Here is a 21,846-nt window from a genome sequence, read left to right as displayed (position 1 = left end):
AATTACAGTGCAATTTTCACCCAAGTTGCTCTTTTCTTAGACATTTCCCAACACATGAGAATGAAATTTTGATATTATTGACAGTTTTGTCTCGTTTCCACTTTCACTACAGCTTTCAGTATTCCAAATGACAGCTAGGTGCGTTCTAGCTAATTTACCAGCATCAATCATTCGCTAGCCCATTGTTGCCTAGCAACAGCGTACCCATGTCTGTTCTGACCACTTGAAAGGCAAGTGAGTCATGTTCACGTGCTCATGTCGAAAGTACAAAATCATAAATGAAACATGAAAACAACATGTTTAATTGTGTTTATTTACTTATAAAGCCTCCTCGCAGAAGACTGAAACGATCTATAGAAAGCATCAAAAACAGAAACCAACACTATGGAAGACAATCAAATTAACCATGGCAGAAAAATTTCTGATGTAACTGCACACTCACTAACTATACTGATCTATGAAAAAGTATGAAGCATAAGATAAAATTTCTGTGCAACAGTCCTCTATACAAAGAGACTGGGTAACCAATTCATAAAATGCCTGTTCTCTCTCCAACCAATCCCATTATAAGGTTCCTGAAAGATATCATCTTTCATCATAGGACGTGGAACCTTTGCCGCTTTCTCTGCCTAGTGGCTTTTTTTATTGCTCACACAGACATTGTTGAAATATTAAGAGCACATGAATAATCTGTTCATCTTGAAATAATAACTTCTCCTATCTCATGCTTTGCTACGTTCTAGCTGTCACCTCGGATCATGGGAGCCACTTGAACTGTAGCACTCGAATTGCAATGATTCCGAATGCACATACAACCCACATCCCCATGACCAGAGGAGCAGAGCTAAAGCACTTCCATGACCACAGGCTGGGAAGAGCTTTATGAGGAAGCTTCACCCACTCAATGAAAGGGCAGATGTTAGATCAGAAGATGCTACATCAGAAGAGTAGCTACCCTCCAGGCAAAAAAAAAAAAAAAGATTTATGTTGAAGCATTGCTGGTCGTCAGCTCAAACGTGAATCCAACTAGATACAGTCTACAGGAAGTTAAATGACTTAAAAGAAGCACCAATTTGATAAACATTAAAAAAAACTGAAACAAACCTACAATAGAAGAGCGAACAAACTTTTTTGGGACCTCAGAATGCTGCATGCTAAAGATCCACAGATGTGGAAATATTGTACGTTGTATATATTTTAATATATACAGATGTGTATATATTCTTTGAATATAATGTATGTACAAGCAGAATTGAATCAAGCATTTGTGTAGTAACTTTTTTTTTTTTTTTTCCGCTTATAAGTGATATGGTGTAGTAACTGCCTCTGCTCAGCCACACACTATAACTGCACAGCTGCATTAACAGTTGTAGACAGTGTGTTCTCTAGCGCAAAACTCTGAAAACTACAGTAAAATAAAAACTGCATCATAAAGAACCCACAATTAAGTTCAAGGAAGTTAAAATACGACAAATGCTACGAGCACTGGAAGGAAAATGTGGAAAATGACGTTATATGTCTCTGAAGCCTGAAAGCACTGAATATTTATGCTTACAGTTGTAGTTGAGAATATTTCCTGGCATTAATTTACTGGCTGTACTTCCAGTCAAATGATTCATGCAAATGATACTTTAAGATGTAGACACGCTGTGAAGTATGCAAAACAAATAAGTCAGCAGTTCACAATTCACCGAAACGCACCTTTATTTTTCTTCCTCAGGACTGCAGTGTGTGAGCAAAAAATATGTCAAAAAAAATGCAGGCTACAAAATGAACCTCTGAACCATATTATTTATATATATATATATATATATATATATATATATATATATATATATATATATATATATATATATATATATATATATATATATATATATATATATATATATATATATATATATATATATATATGCATGAACAGTGGCTCAGAGGGCATCTTGCCAGACCAATTTTCATTAGAAAAATCAAAGGGCTGGAGTCTGACTCGTTGTTTCTAAATGAAGCGGCAAAGCAGTTTTCCCTCCTGCATTAGAAATAGGAAAAGAAGAGAGGCAGGCAGGACTTATAGAGCCTGTCTATTCGTTCTCTCTCTCCCTCAGGGATCTTATCATTCACGCAGGCAAATCTCACCAATTATAAAACTCATCTCCCTTTCGGTATGTCTCCCTCCCCTTCTTGCCTCACAATCCCCCTCCTCTCGTTCTAACAAACCGTTAACGCTGTTCTTCCTTTTCTACAATTTTCTTCCTCACACTCACTTCTAGTTCCCTTTTCTTTTCTTTCTTCACCACTCTTTCCCTTCACTTCGCTTCCTCTCTTAAAGCTGCGTCCCACATCCACAGCTTTCTAGTCACACCTAAAAGGACCAATTATAGCATGCTTCCTCTGCTTACTCCCCTTCTCGAGCGACACTGTGGAAAGTAGCCAGTTTTTGCAAGATAGCGCTAATTGTCAGGGTTATATTTAGTGCTGGGTCAGGCCTTCGTGAGAGGGGGGCTGATAAGGTGCGTAATGACGGTAGCCGAATGAGGTGACCTGCATGTGACCTGGCGCTGTAATGAGTGGAGACAGCCCCCCCCTTACTGAAGCATTCGCTGGGGAAGAGGACTGAAGCACTGCTTCTGATGTGGAGAAACATTCTATACACGCCAAAATAAGAAAACAGGCAATTACAGTGTAGGATGTGGAAGGGGTTCGGATATGTGCAAATTCATGCAGGATTCACACTGTGCTCTGAAACAGTATATACTGCTTCCAATGTGTTTCTTCCATTTCGCTTTAATAAAAAAACATCCGACTACTAAGCTGAATGACAGAAGACTGACAGTATATAAAATATTTCAGGCAAGAGCCATTTATCTAAACCCCCCATTGTGCTGAGCTTGTATTGTAAGGCCATTAAATAAATATCTTTACTTTCTGACAATAAGCCTCCATAGACTTTCACAAGAAATAGCTCAAAATCTCTCCACTTTTTCCTTCGCCTTGCTTTCTCCAATGACCTAATCACACTGAGAGGTAAAAATTTTCCCCCTATGAGTTCATGTCCATTCTTCAGTAATGCATGCATCAGTGAATGTCTCAGTGGAATAAAAACCGGTAGAGTAATGATTCAACTATGCTTCTCCTAGCCACTGCCTTGGCAGAATTTCCTGCCTGTGTTTGTGTGTGTGTTAGCTGAAGCTCTTTCTCCCCCTAAGGTGCCTCTCTCATTCTGCAGGGTGTTAAATGTAGAGTGTGTGTGTGTGTGTCAGTCTCTGACTCATCTCTTCATGCTTGGAACAAACATAGAACACACACACAGGCACACATCTCAGCATCGGACTCGCTCCATCGCAGCGCTAACAGGCTAATGGAGAACCAGCATAACCCTACTGCTAACAGCAGCACACAGGACTAACTGTCAACATGAGCACGGCTAAAGAAATCCATCACTCAATAATTCAGCACAGGGAGCAAAGGAGCAGGATGCAGGGAAGCTGAGGCCAAGCATGCTGGGTATTCAGTGGTTGGAAACAACAATAAAACTGTGAGAGAAGCAGAAAAATCCGTTTTCAATGCCTATAGATGAGACCGAGAGTAAAAGAGCTATTCAGTGTTTTGGTAGATAGCATTAGATGACAGAAGAGGGAGAGTAGGGGAGAGTAAGGAAGAGAGAGAGAAAGAGAGAGAGAGAGAGAGAGAGAGAGAGAGAGAGAGAGAGAGAGAGAGAGAGAGGCCATAGTAAAGGGCAAGGGAGAGCTGAACAACTCAGATGTGGGCTGCCAGGCCAAGCCCACATACATAAGCACACTGATAAAAGGACTGCTGTCTGACAGTAGCCCTCAAAAATCCAGATGAACACCCTCACCCTTTTCGCCTTTACCATCAATCATTGAAAACCGGGAAAAGTAGCCCACACTGCATTACACACACACACACACACACACACACACACACACACACACACACACACACACACACACACACACACACACACACACACAAAGAGAGAAAGAGAGAGATAGAGAGAGACCAAGCACTCAGAGTGAGAAGGACCAGATAATGGAATGAAAACACACTCAACCAAGTAAAACTAGAATATACCTCAGAATACAGTCCCTTTTTCCATATTTAAACTGCCCCAGGACAATTGCTTTATACAAATGAGTACAAATGACTGTATAACCAAACATACGCACACGCACACAATAGAGTTCTACTCAAACAACCCTAAAGAAAACCTGCAGCCTGAACTGAACGATAAAAAGGAGTCTGAATTGTTCCACATGGAACAGCAGGTCAAAATCCTTCCTCAAGTGACTCCAAGCTTGTTACAGGAAGAGACTGGAAACTAAAAAATTTAACTATACTATGACCTTGAATGTTTGAGTTATACGTATAATATCACTATTTACATGTTATTCTTTTCTTATATGTACTTCGTTAATTCTCAGAAAGGCTACCAAACATTAGGGAGGCCACTGTATATCCATGTCCTTTTCTGAGGCAATTATTACTGAGTGCAGATACAGAGGAATAAATCACCTTGCTGGTAGAAAAGTGGAAAGTCTGTGTCCTTTAGTCCAATCAGGTTCGCGAGGATGGCAACAGCATTCTGCATGGTGCCACCAAGAATGTTATTCTGATGCTCCTGTGGAAACAAATTAGGAACAAGTGGAGGGGGGTGAGTTTACTGAAGCACCCCTAGTAAAGCAGCAGAGGCATTGAAAGAGCATATTACTACTAATAATAATATTAATTAATAAAACAACTAATAATAAAACAATTAAACTTATTCAAATTAAGCTCAGGCTATTTTAGCATGCAATTATTACTCAAGCACAAACAAGGTAATTTAGAAATGCTTGACCCAGTTCAATCAACCTTTCTCTTACAACACTTCTGAAGCAATGTGTTTCAAAAACCATTGCCATAAGCACTCGGTTCTTTAAAAAAATATAAGCTACTGCAGATTCTAGTAGTCAGCTTATGACTGTACAGAAAGAAAACTGGGTGCAGCCAAGAGTAGTGTGTCTACTGGCAGCTTGCTTCTTTGCTGTACTGCTCATCACCATTACCAATTGTAAAAACTCAAGTTACGGGAAAAAACAGGAAACAAAGAAATTCTGAGTTGAACTCTGCTTGAGACCCATACCCGTATGCTGAGATTGTGAAGACCATGGTTTAATCATGCAATAAGCTTGGGGTAAAAAGATGATTAAAAGCAAAATGAGTAGACAAAGCTTCTAGGCAAGAAACTAGAAGAGGGATAAAGGAAAATGAATTTAAAGTTTTAATTAGAGGTAAATGTGAGGCTGACAAGAGAAAGATAGGAGAGAGGGCAAAGGAGGGCAGTTAGCATAGCAGGTCTAAGAGACAGAGGCAAGAATGAACTCTTCGAAATGCCCTAACTATAGGCAGTAGAGAAATCTTTACTAGAGTCCAGTCCAGTAGTGCAATGGACATTAGACTACTACTTTTTCTGTTCAGTTTCACATGACGAGTGGAGTACAGGTGTCTGGAACAATGCATGAATAATCAAATCCCTAGTCCTTAAAATAAAGGAGAAGAAACTCAGAATCCAGCCTGGGTAACATTTTGTTTAACACATTTTAATGCAGTTGGCAGGCTGTTACCCACAGTAGTCCCGTAAAATAGTTTAAAAGCACATCATTTTTTGTTAACCTTATTTCTAAAGTGCTATTTTCACAGGACCAAATAAGACACATGTTTGACTCATCTTAAAAGGTCACTTTTGGTCTAGCTCAAGGTCATCGTGCTTGGAAAGCTTTGTGAGTCAACAGTTTATACTCTCATGACATGAATGAACATACTGGGCATGTGTATATTGGACATTTACTTACTGAGGATTACGCATTTGTTCATGTATTCATCTGTTACACCCAATCTTAACTATGATTTAAGTGTTTTCTTGTGCAATATAATACTGTAAATTTTGGTTTAATCTAGTCTGATATATTTCCAACCTAACAAACTACATTTAGCCTGCTTTCCACCACCTCATATATGCAAGCCCTAGTACATTTTATTATTTTGCTGCACAATACACACTCTTTAGATGATGCAGTCTTATTTAACACAGCTTTAACTGCCACAATATTAAATGCATGACAGTGCTTTATTCAATACAACGCCTAAATACAGTAATCTTATCTTGAGCTCTGAACTCAGTATTGAATATGCATTCTCCTCACCCTGACAGCTACAGTAAAAGCATTTTTATTTCTTCCTCAGACAATGTGTGCAAATGGCTACATTTTTCCTCTCGGCTCGTAGAAACATCAGTGTTCACGCTCTCTCTTTAGAATGATCCGTACTGTCAGGTGACATCATATCCAACAGAAGCCCAAGGCACACAGAGACAGAGGCAGAGTATGTTACTCTACAGTGTACAAAGCTCAAAAGAAAAAGTCTGATATAGGATCAGTGTAGTGAGTTAGCTGTTATAGCCATAGCCAAAGGTAGGAGATACAATATTTAAAAACAAGGAGCAAGGTGGCAATTTAGCAGTGAGATTATATTTCAGAAAGGCAAGATTTTTACACTGTTGATTTCATTGATCATTCATGATTCATTATTTTTGCAATGACAAATTCTGAGTTTATATAATCAACCCACGCCAGACCTAAAATTCATTAGGTCGGTTTTGCTGTAATTTAATTTGACGGTGAGCATCCATCAAATATTCCCATATGAGGCCTGCCAAAATGCAAGCAAGTAATAACAGTGGACTTTCACAGAGCTATTCACATCCACTTAAGTGCCTTTTTTCCAGAGTGGCATATTGGATCAGGAGCCGCTTGGGCACTGCGCTCTTAAAATGTGCACTGCTAACAGTGGATTGAGGCCAGAGGAGGTTGACTGTTGACAGAGAGAGAGATTCTCTCTAATGAGAATGGAACCTTCTGCACGTCTCCCATCTCTACTCCATTAAATCTGCAAGCCAATTACATTATGCTTTGATGGGTCAGTTCTGACTGCTTCATTTACATAATAACTCAGTGTAAGGTGGGAATACAACTATTTAACACCCTCTCTATTTAAAAAAAGCATGGTCTTACATGGCTAATATACTATTGTTGTATACATTTTTCACCTTATATTTTTCACTGAGTATGTGCACTGACATAAATTCATAAATCAAAGAAAGATAAATAACATCAAAATATTTCTACATTGACTGTAAGAAAAGCTGTATAATGGCATTAAAACCCGAAGTGTTTTAATGCAGAAAGAAAAATCATATATATATATATATATATATATATATATATATATATATATATATATATATATATATATATATATATATATATATATATGATTTAGAAAAATCTGAGTGCTTCTATGGTACAGTGGTACAGACTCAACAAAACAGGACTTTTAAAATCTTGAAATAAGAAAAATACTAGCTTAAACTGTCTACTTTGGATGTCAATGTATCCATTATCACCTTAAGTCCTTGTTCTTGGCTGTCAGAATGAAACTTTAGTAGTCTACTGCTGGTATAGCACATTCACCACAAGGTTTTGTATGTTGTGTATGCTGAGATGCTTTTCTGCATACTACAGTTATAAAGTGATCATTTGGTTTAAAAGAGGCAGATGTAGAGGACAGGGAGGAATGGAGATGGATGATCTGCTGTGGCGACCCCTAATGGGAGAAGCCGAAAGAAGAAGAAGAAGAAGAACACTGTTATAAAGTGATCATATAAGTTACTATAGGTGGATCTCAATACACTAGAATATAATTTAAAATTTTTATTTATTTTAGTAATTCAATACAATATGTGAAACTCGTATATTTTATAGATTCATCACACACAGACTGATATATTTCAAGTGTTTATTTCTTTTCATTTTATGATTTTGGCTCACATTTAACAAAAACCCACCAATTCACCATCTCAAAAATGAGAATACTTCATTAAAAATACCAATTAAAAAAAACAAAAAAACAAACAAAAAAAAAACCCAAACAAACCATTTTTAGTAAATTGTTGGCGTTCTGGAAAGTATGTTCATTTACTGTATATGTACTCAATACTTGGTAGGGGATCATTTTGCTTTAATTACTGCCTCTAATCAGTGTGGCATGGAGGTGATCAGTCCAAGGCACTTCTAAGGTGGTATGGAAGCACAGGTTTCTTTGACAGTGGCCTTCAGCTCATTTGCATTTTTTGGTCTTTTGTTTCTCATTTTCCTCTTGACAATACCCCATAGATTCTCAACATCATGGTCAATTAACCAACTTTTGATGCTTTTGGCAGTGTGGGCAGGTGCCAAATCCTGGTTGAAAATGAAATCTGCATCTCCATAAAGCTAGTCAGCAGAGAGAAGCATGAAGTGCTCTAAAACCTCCTGGTAGATGGCTTTGCTGACCTTGGACTTGATATAACACAGTGGACCAACACCAGCAGATGACACGACTCCCCAAAACCACCACTGACTGTGCAAACTTTACACTGGACCTCAAGCAACTTGGATCCTGTGCCTCTCTTCTTCCAGACTCTGGAACCTTGATTTCCAAATGAAATGCAAAATCTTCTTTCCTTTCATCTGAAAAGATGACTTTTGCACACTGCAACAATCCAGTCCTTTTTGTCCTTTGCCCAGGTGAGACACCTCTGATGTTGTCTCTGGTTCAAGAGTGGCTTGAAAAAAGGAATGAGTCAGTTGTAGCCCATGGATACACAACGTGTGCGTGGTGGCTCTTAAAGCACTGACTCCAGCTGCAGTCCACTCTTTGTGAATATGCCCCAAATTCTTAAATGGGCTGCCACATTTTTACCTTCCATTCAACTTTCCATTAATGTGCTTGGATACAGCACTCTGTGAACAGCAGCTTCTTTAGCGATGACCTTTTGTGTCTTATCCTTCATGTGCAGGGTGTCAATGATCGTCTTCTGGAAAACTGTCAAGTCAGCAGTCTTCCCCCATGATTGTGTAGCCTGAACCAGACTGAGACACCATTAAAAGGCTCAAGAAACCTTTGCAGGTGTTTGGATTTAATGAGCTGATTAGAGTGTGACAATATTCAAATTTTCTGAGATACTGAATTTTGGGATTTTATTAGCTATAAGCCATAATAAAATAAATAAATAAATAAATAAACACTTGATATATATATGTCTGTGTGAGATGAATCTATATAACATCCGCATTTTTATTTTTCTATTGATTTACTAAAATAAATGAACTTTAATGATATTCTAATTTATGGAGATGCACCTGTATATCATTCTTGGCAGCCTGAACCAACCTGGAAATGTTCCTCTGACCCCTCCAATCATCAATGCATTTCCACCCAATGAACTGTCACTTGCAATGTTTTTTTTTGTATCATTCTGTATAAAGCCAAGCAGTTTGTGAAATACTAAACTCGTCCACTCTCGAACTGATATCCAAGTATCAAAGTCACAGAGATCACAATAATGAAAGCTTAAATGTAGTCATTTGATTTTGAAGACACTATCAGCCTAGGGCAAACTGTTGGCCAGTTCACTCTAGCTTGTACTTGTATTAGCTAGTCACAAGCAATAGCTGCAGAAAAACACATGTTGCTACTTCACAGTAATGCAAAAGCCAGAATATCTGTTTACGCCTTGAACCATTCAAAATGTGCTTTTTTGAAAGACTTTCCCTTCACAGAGTGTGGAGCACTGTGATGCCCTGTTTCATCTGAACCACACTGAGAGACCCTCTCTCCTCAGACTCACATAAAGGTAAACTTTAAATTTCTGTAGTGAGGTATGATTCCCATAAAGTGTACAATTTTCTGGATGCTTTATTCTTTACTAAAGCTGGCTTGGGAGACCCAAGGCAATAAATAAATCACACTAACAGAGAAAGGATCCAGCCTAGAGGCTCTGCGTGCACTTACCGCTATGACTTCAAAGATGGCAGGCAGCAGACGACTCTCTCTGACGAGCCTGTATTAGGGACACACACACACACACACACACACACACACACACACACACACACACACACACACACATGTACAACATGGCATGATGTCCGTAGTCTGTCTTCATTACTGCGACAATCATGCATGTTTTAGGCTTTGGTACTGCATGAATGTGCTGCTGATGGCTGAAAGCTTTAAGACACGAAGATCAGTCATCTAAGAAAATCACCTTTGACTAATACCTTCAGGAGAAAAGCATGAAAATAAGAGAACGATGGGTGAAAGAGGAGATGAGAGAAAAGTAGGGAAGAAAGAAGTAATGCAGGGGAAAAGAGAGAGAGAGAGTGAATGAGAGAAGGAGAAGCAGAGGGAGAGTGTTCTATAAGGCTCGGCACTAAGGAGTAATGCGAGTCTTTATTGAAAATGACTTTGCTCACACTGTTATTGATTAAGCCCTTTGATTCACAGCCTATTACCATATGCATGTAAAGGCCCTCAAAGGAGAACACCACTATACTGGGTGAAAATGGGAGCTAGATTGAATGAAATTAGCTAAAGGGTCACTTGCACAATATTAATCATGGTGTTTGCCTTAAACAATGATTTACTGCATGGCAGGAAAGCATTTGTCTATTCTCCTCATGACATGTCTTTGGCTCTGGTTAATGCCTATCTACTATGAGGTGCAACGGAATTAAGGCTCAACACCACATAAAAAGCCTGCACAGAAGCAAATTGTACTTTAAACCACTACAGGAGCAGAAAACAGAGCAAAGACAGTCACAGACAGATAAATATTTATTATACCCAGATTTGCCAATACGGCCAACAATAAAAAAGAAATGTGAATCTTACCACTAAAACAGGGTTTCAGCAAGTCAAATTTATGACTTTTTAAGACCTCTATCACGACAACGAAAACACACAAATACGTTGTTAGCAACTGGCATTAACCAAGCCATAAATTCATTTTATTTGCAAGCCAAGTATCGCTAAACCTGCACCTCTCCATAGCTGAAAAATAAAATGCATTTTACATCTGTGGTCCAATCCAAAAGAGATTCACACCGATAACAAAAGGCTGATTAGCTGTCGCATGTTGGTCTGTACTTGTAATACAGCGAATTATATTTGGACTAGATAAAGAAATAACACCACAGAAACAAGCAAACAAAAAATACATTCTAAAGTGCTAAAGGGGGGCATTTTGATGAACATTAGCGGTAGCCTTACATGTATATCAGAAATGTAAGACCTGTTTAAGACCAAGAACAGTGTATTTAATACTTTTTACATTTTAGACTTTATTTAAGACCCAACAGAAACCCTGGAAACACAATCAACTCAAGCAATTCAACTGACGCAGTCTGATCAAGACTTGTTTGCACAATTTGAATGTGTTAAAAGCATGCTATTAGGCCACACTGGCTTTCATTTTTTTGTTTAAATCTAGATGTTAGCGTGCCCAAATTCAAAACGTAAACTGACTCAAGACTTATAAAAGCAAATATATAAAAATAACCAAAATGACTACAGTATACATTATCAATATACCATCTGTATAGACTACAATAATATCAGCTAATCAAAATAATAAAAAATTACACCACAAAAATATTACATACAAATCCGCAAACAAGTCCTATCTCTCAGGACCCAAGTATCATAACTGACAATGACAAATAAATGTGATGATTAGTATTAGAGAACACTTCTCTGCCCTTTCTCCTTTGTTTGAACCAAAAGAACCCATCTTTCTTCCATCTCTCCCATAACACACCATCATTTGCTGGCACTAACTTATACCAAGGGACACAGTCACAATTACTCACCCACATACATGCAGGACAGCAAAGCTGATGAATGGGACTACTTTATCTTCCTGTCAGAGAGAGAGAAGGGCTAGCGTGATGGCAGACTTTCCTCTGTATTGCGCACTGTATGCCTGTCTGCAGTCTGATTGCACTCCATTAGTTCTTTACAGGGTATGCAACCCAGGAGTCAGAACGTCTATCCATCTTGCTGAACAACAGAAGCAAGCAGGGCCAAGTGGAAAGGGTGTGTTTGATAGGACAGGGCTCTATATCTGTACAACATTCAGCCCATTGATCTTCCTACTACAGCAGCAGCGGTACACACAGCACACTGATTACCTGCACTGCACAGTGAGTGGCACTGGGATGATCAGAGAACATTTGGTTCAAACTTGGTCTATTTTCAGTTTGGTTAAAAGCACCCTACATTGCTTTACTACTCCTTCTCTGAACAGCAGATATGACATTGAGAAAATTGTGATTGAGAAAAGAAGCTCTCGTTCTAGCACTAAATCTTTTATTTATGTTTAAGCTATTCAAAATACTTTTTTTTCCTACTAAAAGCAGTCAGAGACACCAATGATACCAATGTATCCCTGTGCACTCAGTGCCAAAGTGGCAAACATATAACGTGTTTAATGCTGGAGGTTTTGTTTGATCATTGCTGGATGATGAGGGCTAAGCATAGGTTTACAACAATGACTTTATTCAACAAGCATTCATTTGTTTATACCAGGACAATTCAAACACCACTAAATGACAAGAAAGTTGTCATTCATGCCTTGACTTGTTTAATCTCCTGTCTTTACACTGGTCTCTAGGTGTATTTTTTTATGTTAGTGCCTTCTCTGGTTTTACAACCCTGAGCACACCACATTTTCATTAACCCCTCTATTAAAACATGCTTTGGTTCAGTCCTGATTTCAGCTGTGCAACATGGTAAAGCGACATTTTCATGGAAACCCGACGTGCACGGATTGGCATTTACACAGGTAAATGTCAGCCCAAATACTGTCTAGCATCTAATGGGAGAATGAACACAATCTCCATGGCTGCACGGAACATTTTTGATGGGATTGGTAAGATGGGGCAGAAAGCTGTGGGTAAATGGCTACCATTTCTCTTTTCATTCTTGTAAGTGCACACAACAGCTATGACATTTTGCAGCAGTCACGCTTTTATGGTGCTTACACGTGGAGTGCATGATGTCCAAACTGTTGTTGTCCATTTACTTTAAATACTATATTTATGGTATTTAATTTTATGCATCCTTTGTGCTGGAAAAAAAAAACAATAAATAAAATAAGAAAAGGAAAGAAAAAATGTTTGGCAAAATTTTAGCTGTTGAAATTCCTAAGCACAATCATGTTTTCTGTTTTATGTCTGTGCATTTGTGCATGAAGTAGATACAGCTCTTACTCTGTGAAGCTCAAACATGTTGCATCAGCTTAAAACACAAATAACCAGTATGACTACACATACATAACAAAATAATAAATTTATTTTAAACACAACGAAAAGCCCAGCTGTGTGCAACAGGCAACGCAGATTGTTTGAAGCTATTTTAGCTAGTGGACAGTGATGCACTCCTTCCATGGAACTTCAATGGAATGCTGTTATTAGAATACGGGCTAATATTCAGACCTGAGAAGTTTCTGTTGCCATATTACATATATCAATCTAAATCCAATACAAAATCTCCTGAGTCACTGAATTACATTGGACAAATATGTCAAACCTGATGGGTACTGATCCGGTACTGATGCTGGTACCGACCCAAATGCTTAGTATTGTATGAATCAGTGCAAGCCTAGTGTCCTGAAGCCCCTTCATGGCTCATGTGAACTCTTAATCAGTATGATTGTTGACCTAGCTTGTGAGTTTTAGGTCTAAGATAATGCCATTGTGCTGTTGACTGTCCGTGATTTGACCATATCTGGAACTAGACCATGAAATTTAAATAATTGGGAGCCTCTTCACATTACACTTATTATGCTTTAAACGTTTTGATTTTGTCAGATTCATTACATTTACATGCATTGAACATCATGGTATAGATGAACATGTACAGTGGTACCTTAACCTACGAGTGCATTAATGTATGCAGTTTTCTGCGGTACGAGCGGTCACTTGGTCGATTTTTTGCTTTGTTACGCAAGCAAAAAATCAAGGTATGAGCTCGAAATGCCGCTGCTAGATGGAAAATTGATTTGATGTGCGAGCAAATTGAGATACGAGCTAGCCCGTGGAACGAATTAAACTCGTAGTAAAGGTACCACTGTAATGGAATAAGTCTATAATAGCAATGAGGTTTTGCGCAAATTACTAAACTGCTTTCATACGTAGCAGAAAAGCAAACAAAATGTTCTCTGTTGAAGAAAATGCTCTGCTTAAAGCTTGTGATTTACACATTTCCTTCACCAACCAACCACCCAAGCTTCTTCCTATAATTATTTGCCTTTCTCTATTCACTTTTCCCACTGTCCATTTTCAGTCACACTACAGCCAATTGCTACTGTGTTGCCGTCAGAGGTTGGCAGGTGGAACTGCCAAACCCACACAATGAAAGTGTTCAGTCTCACACCACACAGCTCAGACTCGCAATGTCTGTCCCACACACACAGAGCATGTGACACCTTCACAACCTACTCGCCATGGATGCAATCTGTTCCACACACACACCTTGTCCCGTCTAATAAGACTCGAACAGGCGGGCTTAACAAATCTGTATGCCACTGTGCAAAGAGCTTGTCTCACATTAGCCTGAAGGAATAACCCATAGCTTTATATTGAAATCGGACATGCAGTAAATGATTATATCAATACACTCAAATGTTCAAAGACAAAAATAATAAACACACATCCTCAATAGTGTGCCTAGTATAAAAAAATAGCAACACTAAATAACTAAGAAAAATGTTCTTAATCATTTACATGAAAGCAAAACACATTCTAAACAACCATCATGAGGGCAAAAGTAGCCGAGAGTTCTTGATAATTGGAAAGTTTGAACTACTAGCCAGACTGATAATGAAAGAAAGACCATGCTTATGCACAGAACCTGCTAATGTCCCCAATTTGCAATCTCATTTTGCCAGGAAACCATCAAGTGAAGGTTTTCTCTTTTTTAGGACTTTATCAAGCAGTGGCAAACGCAATTTAATTTCACCATTGTGAGCATAATAGCTCCTCATAGATGCCAGAGTTGGAAGGAGGTTGGGAGGATGTTGGGGGTTGGGGGGTTGGGGTAATGTGGATGGTGGCGACAGACAAACGTTCTTCAATTGCTGACATCAATTTGAATAGTTCAGCAGCACAACGTGCTCTATCAGCACCAAGAAAGACAATGTGCGGAGAGGTCGGGAAGAGCCATTACAGAAACAGCAGGGGGATAAGGAGGAGATAAGGAAAACATACTCTCACACAATCCCACAAAGCCTATCCATCACTGCTTCAGCTCACAAGGATAAAGGTGAGCAAAATAAAGATGGGAATGAGCACAACTCCTAACAAGGAAAGTAACCGTTTACAATGGCATTTCTACCTGGATATAATTTGGCTAACAAATGGTTAGGTAACATTCATGTGGGATAAAATACCGATGAAGGCTTTCACTGTTTGGCTTTAGGTCTGTTTTGACGCCTCTTACAGTGTCAGACTTCCTCTTTTAGCATGTAGTACAAATACCAGTGACCGTGTCGTGGCCAGTGGATAACAAACTTGTGCTAATTAGCATCTAGGTCGACAGGAAAATTCTGAAGTAATTAGGTCTGTTCCACATGACTGCTGTGTCTGGTGTAGCTGTGACTCAGCTTTCGGGAGAAAATAGCCCAGCACCACTTAATCACTATTAGACTATCATCACTTTTTTGGTCAATACTGCTTCCTGTGTTGATGTGCTGTATTTTCAGCAGCTGGCTGTTTTTAAAGATTTTTTTTATGCCAAATTTGAAATGAAATTCAAATGAATTTCAAAATCAATGGAAAACTCAAAAATAAAAAACAAAAGCAGCAAGACAATTTGCATTTTTATTATGTAAATGAAACATGCTAGCTGACTCATGTGCCACCTTCTTAGGTGTTTTTGTTTCTTGGCTGTTGCCAAGCCCTGATTTAACAGCACAACAAATAGTAAGTCTGCCTATTAGTTACTAGTGAAGACTAGTGAAGACTAATGAAGGCAACACACCTGCAATAATTCTCACTCCAGACAAATAAGTCTGACCTGTAATTGTGCAGCTGTACAGAATACCCGTCTTCATACAAACAGCTAACAATTAGAAGTAAATTGCTCTTTTGAGAAAATAATAATGACCATCAAACAGGTTTTATTTTGGCTTATGCTACTGTGTAACTAAGCAAATATTAGATAGCTAATGCTTACCAAAATACTTGTGAAAATAAGCAACACCTTTTTAGAAGTTGCATGTTGGCTCGATTAACTAACATTAATTTAATAACTAGATTTATTTTAGGTTGCTTTTATTTATTCTATCTATCTATCTATCTATCTATCTATCTATCTATCTATCTATCTATCTATCTATCTATCTATCTATCTATCTATCTATCTATCTATCTATATATATATATATATATATATATATATATATATATATATATATATATATATATATATATATATATATATATATGAAACACACAACCAAAAAAACCCCCAGCTTTTTTTTTTTTAAAACATGAAAGGTGCTGCATCATTTCAACTAAACAAGTGCCAAGTCAATACACATTGTGAGAAATCCAAGGCTGTGCCCCAAATCACATATGGCATGTATGCAGTAAAATCTAAACTCAATTGCTAAGCTACAGCTAACCATGAGCTCCTTGGAGACCAGTAGTCTGTTTAAACAAGCTTACATCTAGTGCACATGTGTGTGTGTGTGTGTGTATTATATATATATATATATATATATATATATATATATATATATATATATATATATATATATATATATATATATATATATATATATATATATAGTACAGACCAAAAGTTTGGACACACCTTCTCATTCAAAGAGTTTTCTTTATTTTCATGACTATGAAAATTGTAGAGTCACACTGAAGGCATCAAGGGCTATTTGACCAAGAAGGAGAGTGATGGGGTGCTGCGCCAGATGACCTGGCCTCCACAGTCACCAGACCTGAACCCAATCGAGATGGTTTAGAGGTGAGCTGGACCGCAGAGTGAAGGCAAAAGGGCCAACAAGTGCTAAGCATCTCTCGGGGAACTCCTTCAACACTGTTGGAAGACCATTTCAGGTGACTACCTCTTGAAGCTCATCAAGAAAATGCCGAGAGTGTGCAAAGCAGTAATCAAAGCAAAAGGTGGCTACTTTGAAGAACCTAGAATATGACATTTTTCAGTTGTTTCACACTTTTTTGTTATGTATATAATTACATATAAAAATCCACGTGTTAATTCGTAGTTTTGATGCCTTCATTGTGAATCTACAATTTTCATAGTCATGAAAATAAAGAAAACTCTTTGAATGAGAAGGTGTGTCCAAACTTTTGGTCTGTACTGTATATATATATATATATATATATATATATATATATATATATATATATATATATATATATATATATATATATATATATATATACACATACACTCAATAGTTTTGAATCAATAAACATTTGTTTTACTAATGCACCAAGTATGAAATCAAGCACCAAAATCCGCCATGATGCACACATTCCGGCAATTAAAACCGTCCGTGTGGAAACAAAGCAAAAGTACCATTTGGTGTGTCCTGGTTATTTATGGAATTTTCATGCTCTATGTTAAGTATGTTTTCACTAATAATAAATTTTGCATTAAGCATTCATATTTGTCCATGCACTTTGGTATTGAACGAGGAAGTCTGGTGTGTCAGAGAAGTATGTGAGGGTGGTGCAGGACATGTATGAGGACAGCGTGACAGCAGTGAAGTGTGCAGTAGGAACGACAGACTGGTTTAAGGTGGAGGTCGGACTGCATCAAGGATCGGCACTTAGCCCTTTCCTGTTTGCAGTGGTGATGGACAGATTGATGGAGGAGGTCAGACAGGAGTCTCCGTGGACTATATATTTGTAGATGATATTGTGATTTGGGGAGCAGGTTGAGAAGAGCCTGGAGAGGTGGAGGTACGTGCTGGAGAGAAGGGGAATGAAAGTCAGTAGGAGTAAGACAGAGTACATGTGTGTGAATGAGAGGGAGGATAGTAGAGGGGTGTGGTTGCATGGAGAAGAGGTGGAGAAGGTGGAGGAGTTCAGGTACCTGGGGTCAACAGTGCACAGTAATGGAGAGTGTGTTAGGGAAGTAAAGAAAAAGTGCAGGCAGGGTGGAGTGGGTGGAGAAGAGTGGCAGGAGTGATTTGTGATAGAAGAGTATCTGCAGGAGTGAAAGGGAAAGTTTATAAAACTGTGGTAAAACCTGCGATGTTGTATGGTTTAGAGACAGTGGAATTGAGTAAAAGAAAGGAGGCAGAGCTGGAGGTAGCAGAGCTGGAGGTAGCAGAGCTGAAGATGTTGAGGTTTTCGTTAGGAGTGATGAGGATGGACAGGATTAGAAACAAGTTTATTAGAGGGACAGCGCATGTAGGACGTTTTGAGGACAAAGTAAGAAAGGCCCGATTGAGATGGTTTGAATATGTGCAGAGGAGGGACATGGGGTATATCAGTAGGAGAATGCTGAGGATGGAGCCACCAAGAAGGAGGAAAAAAGGAAGGCCAAGGAGGTGGTTTATGGATGTGGTGAGGAAAGACATGCAGGTTGATTTAAAAGAGGCAGATGTAGAGAACAGAGTAGTATGGAGACGGATGATCTGCTGTGGCGACCCCTAATTGGAGAAGCCAAAAGAAGATTTGTCCATGTCCATGCTAATTAGAGTATTAAAAACTCGAAAAGTTATGTAACAAATTCAAGGTACATTTAAAACAGCTAAAAATGTGTGATTAAGTTGCGAATAATCACCAGTGAACTCATGACAGTCATGCGATTAAACGCCCTTAATTATTTTATACAATCGGCAGCCCTAACATATACAGGATCTCACAAAAATTAGTACACTCAAATTTCAGCACCCATTTTTGTAAATATTTGAAAGGGACAATACAATAGAAATTAAACTTGGATATATTTTTAGAGTAGTCAGTGTGCAGCTTGTATAGCAGCACAAATTTACTGTCCTCTGAAAATAACTCAACATACAGCCATTATTGTCAAAATCGCTGGGAACAAAAAGTGAGTACACCCTAAGCGGTAACAGCTGTACATTGTTATCATGCAAAACCACATGTCCAAAAATCCACGTGATGAATAGGACATGTGGCTTTGCATGGTTAAACAACGTACAGCTGTTATCACTTAAGGTGTACTCACTTTTGTTGCCAGCTAATTCTGATCACAGGCTTATATTAATGCACTTCTTCATATACAATGTAATTTGTATAATTCTATATAATGCATTGACTTGTATGGTGGATGCTTTGCAAAAATTGCAGGGTAACAACATGAATTAAAAACAGGTCTTATAACTTAAGAGAGCAACACAGTGTTATTGTGACATTTTCCTCCATGGGAATGTCCTTATAACAAAGGATGATGAGGACGCTTACATATTCCTTGGTCTCATGACCAAGCTGTGATTTTCTATTGTGCTTGTGAGACTGTTTATACTGTAAGACCAGGAACCAATTTTATTTCACACAGTTTCCACATGTTTAATTTCTTACTTCCCCAAACACAATACCTGCAGTAAGTGTAAAAGTTTTATAATGGCTCTATCAATTCCAGTGTTGAAGAAAGTGTGTGCTAGAGAGCCACAGAACAAACATACCTGTTAATAGGCTTGCTGTGCTCAGTCAGGGAACCAAGCAGTTTGAGGGCATAGACAGGTATTGGGTCTGGCTCCAGAAGCAAAGACTCATACCTAAAGAATGCAACACCATCCAACTCAGTGTAATTTACAGTATAAATAACAGATTTCCTATAAGTAATTTAAAAATGTCAATAATGTTATTGTTGAGAAAAAAAAAGGATTGAGGAGAAGGTCTCACTGTGGTAGCAGGGCCTCAGTAATGAGAGTTAACAGGCGTGTGTTTGAGGATTTGCCCTCTAGATCCCATGATTCCTTTTTTCTTTCCTCTTCCTCCATCACCTCCTGGCTCAGCAACAGCAGAGTGATATCTGACAGCACCCGTAAACTCACAATGCGCCACTCCACTGAAACACACACACACAAGAGAGATGTACATTTGCCTGTATATTGGCACAACAGCAAAGGAATCTCCCAGTGCCTTAAAACTGAAAGTTAGAAGCATTTACATCAGCAAAGCATAAAACTCTTGACTAATCTTAGCTTATCTTAGGCAAATGATCCCAGACAATTCAATTTTGGCTCAGGATGAGTAGAGAACTGCAGAATCAAGCCTGCATGTGTTATGAGTTACCCTTCAGCCTGTCTACTGAGCTAGCGGCAGTGCAACTTACCATTCTTACTAAATGCCAAAGACGCCAACGGCGGTAAGATAGAATCCACAACCTTGGACAGAGAAAAAGCAACACATTATTCCCAAACCAAGAGAAACTCACCTAGCTAGTTAAACAATTCATATTCACAGTCACACACAATAATTCTGGCAAAAAAACAGCTAGGAGGCAAAAAGTGAAAGAACTCAGGGGAGCTGCAATTTGCATGGAAATGTGATGTCAGCTCATGCCCCTTTGATCATGTATAGTCCATTACAATGAAATGCCTTATGCCAGCTATTTTTGAAAAATTTACAATTGGGTTTATGATCATTACCAACTCGAATAGAAACAAAGGTTGCATACAGGTAACTTAATGTGGATAGCTATGGGCATTTTTCATACAAAGGATTCCATTTTGAGAAACCAATGGCAAGGAAATACATTAGAAAAATGGTCGAAGGAAGGTGTTATGTGTCACAGGATTCTAAAACGAATAGTTCATAATTCATCTACAGTAGCAGATTTTATATATTGTAGTTTTACACAGAATTAAGATTTATGGCAAACTTTTGCACATAATCATCATACTTAGTGTGTTTCTTGTCTTTGCTCAGTGTGTGTGTGTGTGTGTGTGTGTGTGTGTGTGTGTGCACAATCAGTGAGCGTGAGCACTGACAGTGAGGAATAGGGTTTAATGACTTCTGGCGTTCTGTAATTAAGGTGCCTTCTCCTATTATAGGGTATCAAAAGACTGCTTCCTCTCAAAGCTTCCTAATGTGTAGCTCCTACCAAAAGAACATCGCTAGTCATTAAAAAAGCCTCAGAAAGATACAAAAAAAAAAAAACACCCACACTGCTGACCATTGCAGAGTTGAGAGTGATTTTCTGTTGCTTGCACTTAGTAAGAACAGTAGCTATGGCCAGTGGGAAAGCTGGGACTCACTATGAGCTGCCACAGCTGTGAAGACCGTGCCCGGTACATAAAATCCTACAGTGTGCCTAAATCCATACTGGAACAATAAAAAACAAAATAAATAAATGCCCAGCCCTACTCCCATAGGATAGGACAATAGAGTACAGTACAGTGAGCATACTTGTTGTTACAGCTCTCCAGACTATGATTTCCTGGGTGTTTCATAACAGCTCGAAAGAACTAACATAAAATGTGCAAAAAGTAAGAAAAGTACATGCATCTTTCTATTCTTTCATTAAAGCTTGGGGCAAAAAAAACAGATTGGATTTTCCTGATATTGGTTGTGGTGGGAGTGGGAGGCAATCAGTTTAGAGGGAATATTCGCTTCAGCTAAAACATCTTATATTTGACGTTCGCCTTTTGTTTAAATAATCAGTAGAACTAAACATCATCTCCATGTGCTTAAAACTTTGCATTTCAAAATCTCATAATTTTTTTGTAATAACTGTTATAAAATTTAGGGTTGCAGCCCATTTCAGCAAAAAGAGAATTCACCCCAGAAGGGACGTCAATCCATCACAAGGAATCACAGGGCATCATGCATACATTTTCACACCTATGGGCCATTTATCCTAATTCACAAACCTGCATGATTTGCTGAATAGTGGGAGGAAGCCAGAGAACCCAGAGTAAACGCACATCAATGTGTGAAAAACATTCTG

The 21,846-nt window shown here is 38.4% G+C and overlaps 1 protein-coding gene across 7 annotated transcripts in view; it reads right to left on the bottom strand.

Moving 5' to 3' along the window:
* Positions 1-21,846, bottom strand: part of ulk4 (unc-51 like kinase 4) — a 100,970-nt gene that overhangs the window by 32,316 nt on the left and 46,808 nt on the right. For all 7 annotated transcript variants that reach the window (XM_046846508.1, XM_046846512.1, XM_046846514.1 and 4 more), the window contains exons 28-32: positions 20,230-20,281; positions 19,797-19,962; positions 19,577-19,669; positions 9,889-9,937; positions 4,531-4,636 (exon numbers count right to left, since the gene is read on the bottom strand). In XM_046846508.1, the coding sequence (XP_046702464.1) occupies positions 4,531-4,636; positions 9,889-9,937; positions 19,577-19,669; positions 19,797-19,962; positions 20,230-20,281 (466 nt within the window). The remainder of the gene's footprint in view (positions 1-4,530; positions 4,637-9,888; positions 9,938-19,576; positions 19,670-19,796; positions 19,963-20,229; positions 20,282-21,846) is intronic.

The sequence above is a fragment of the Silurus meridionalis genome, chromosome 4 (assembly GCF_014805685.1).
Source record: "Silurus meridionalis isolate SWU-2019-XX chromosome 4, ASM1480568v1, whole genome shotgun sequence".
Lineage (NCBI taxonomy): Eukaryota > Metazoa > Chordata > Actinopteri > Siluriformes > Siluridae > Silurus > Silurus meridionalis.
This window is presented reverse-complemented; position numbering and strand designations above follow the sequence as displayed.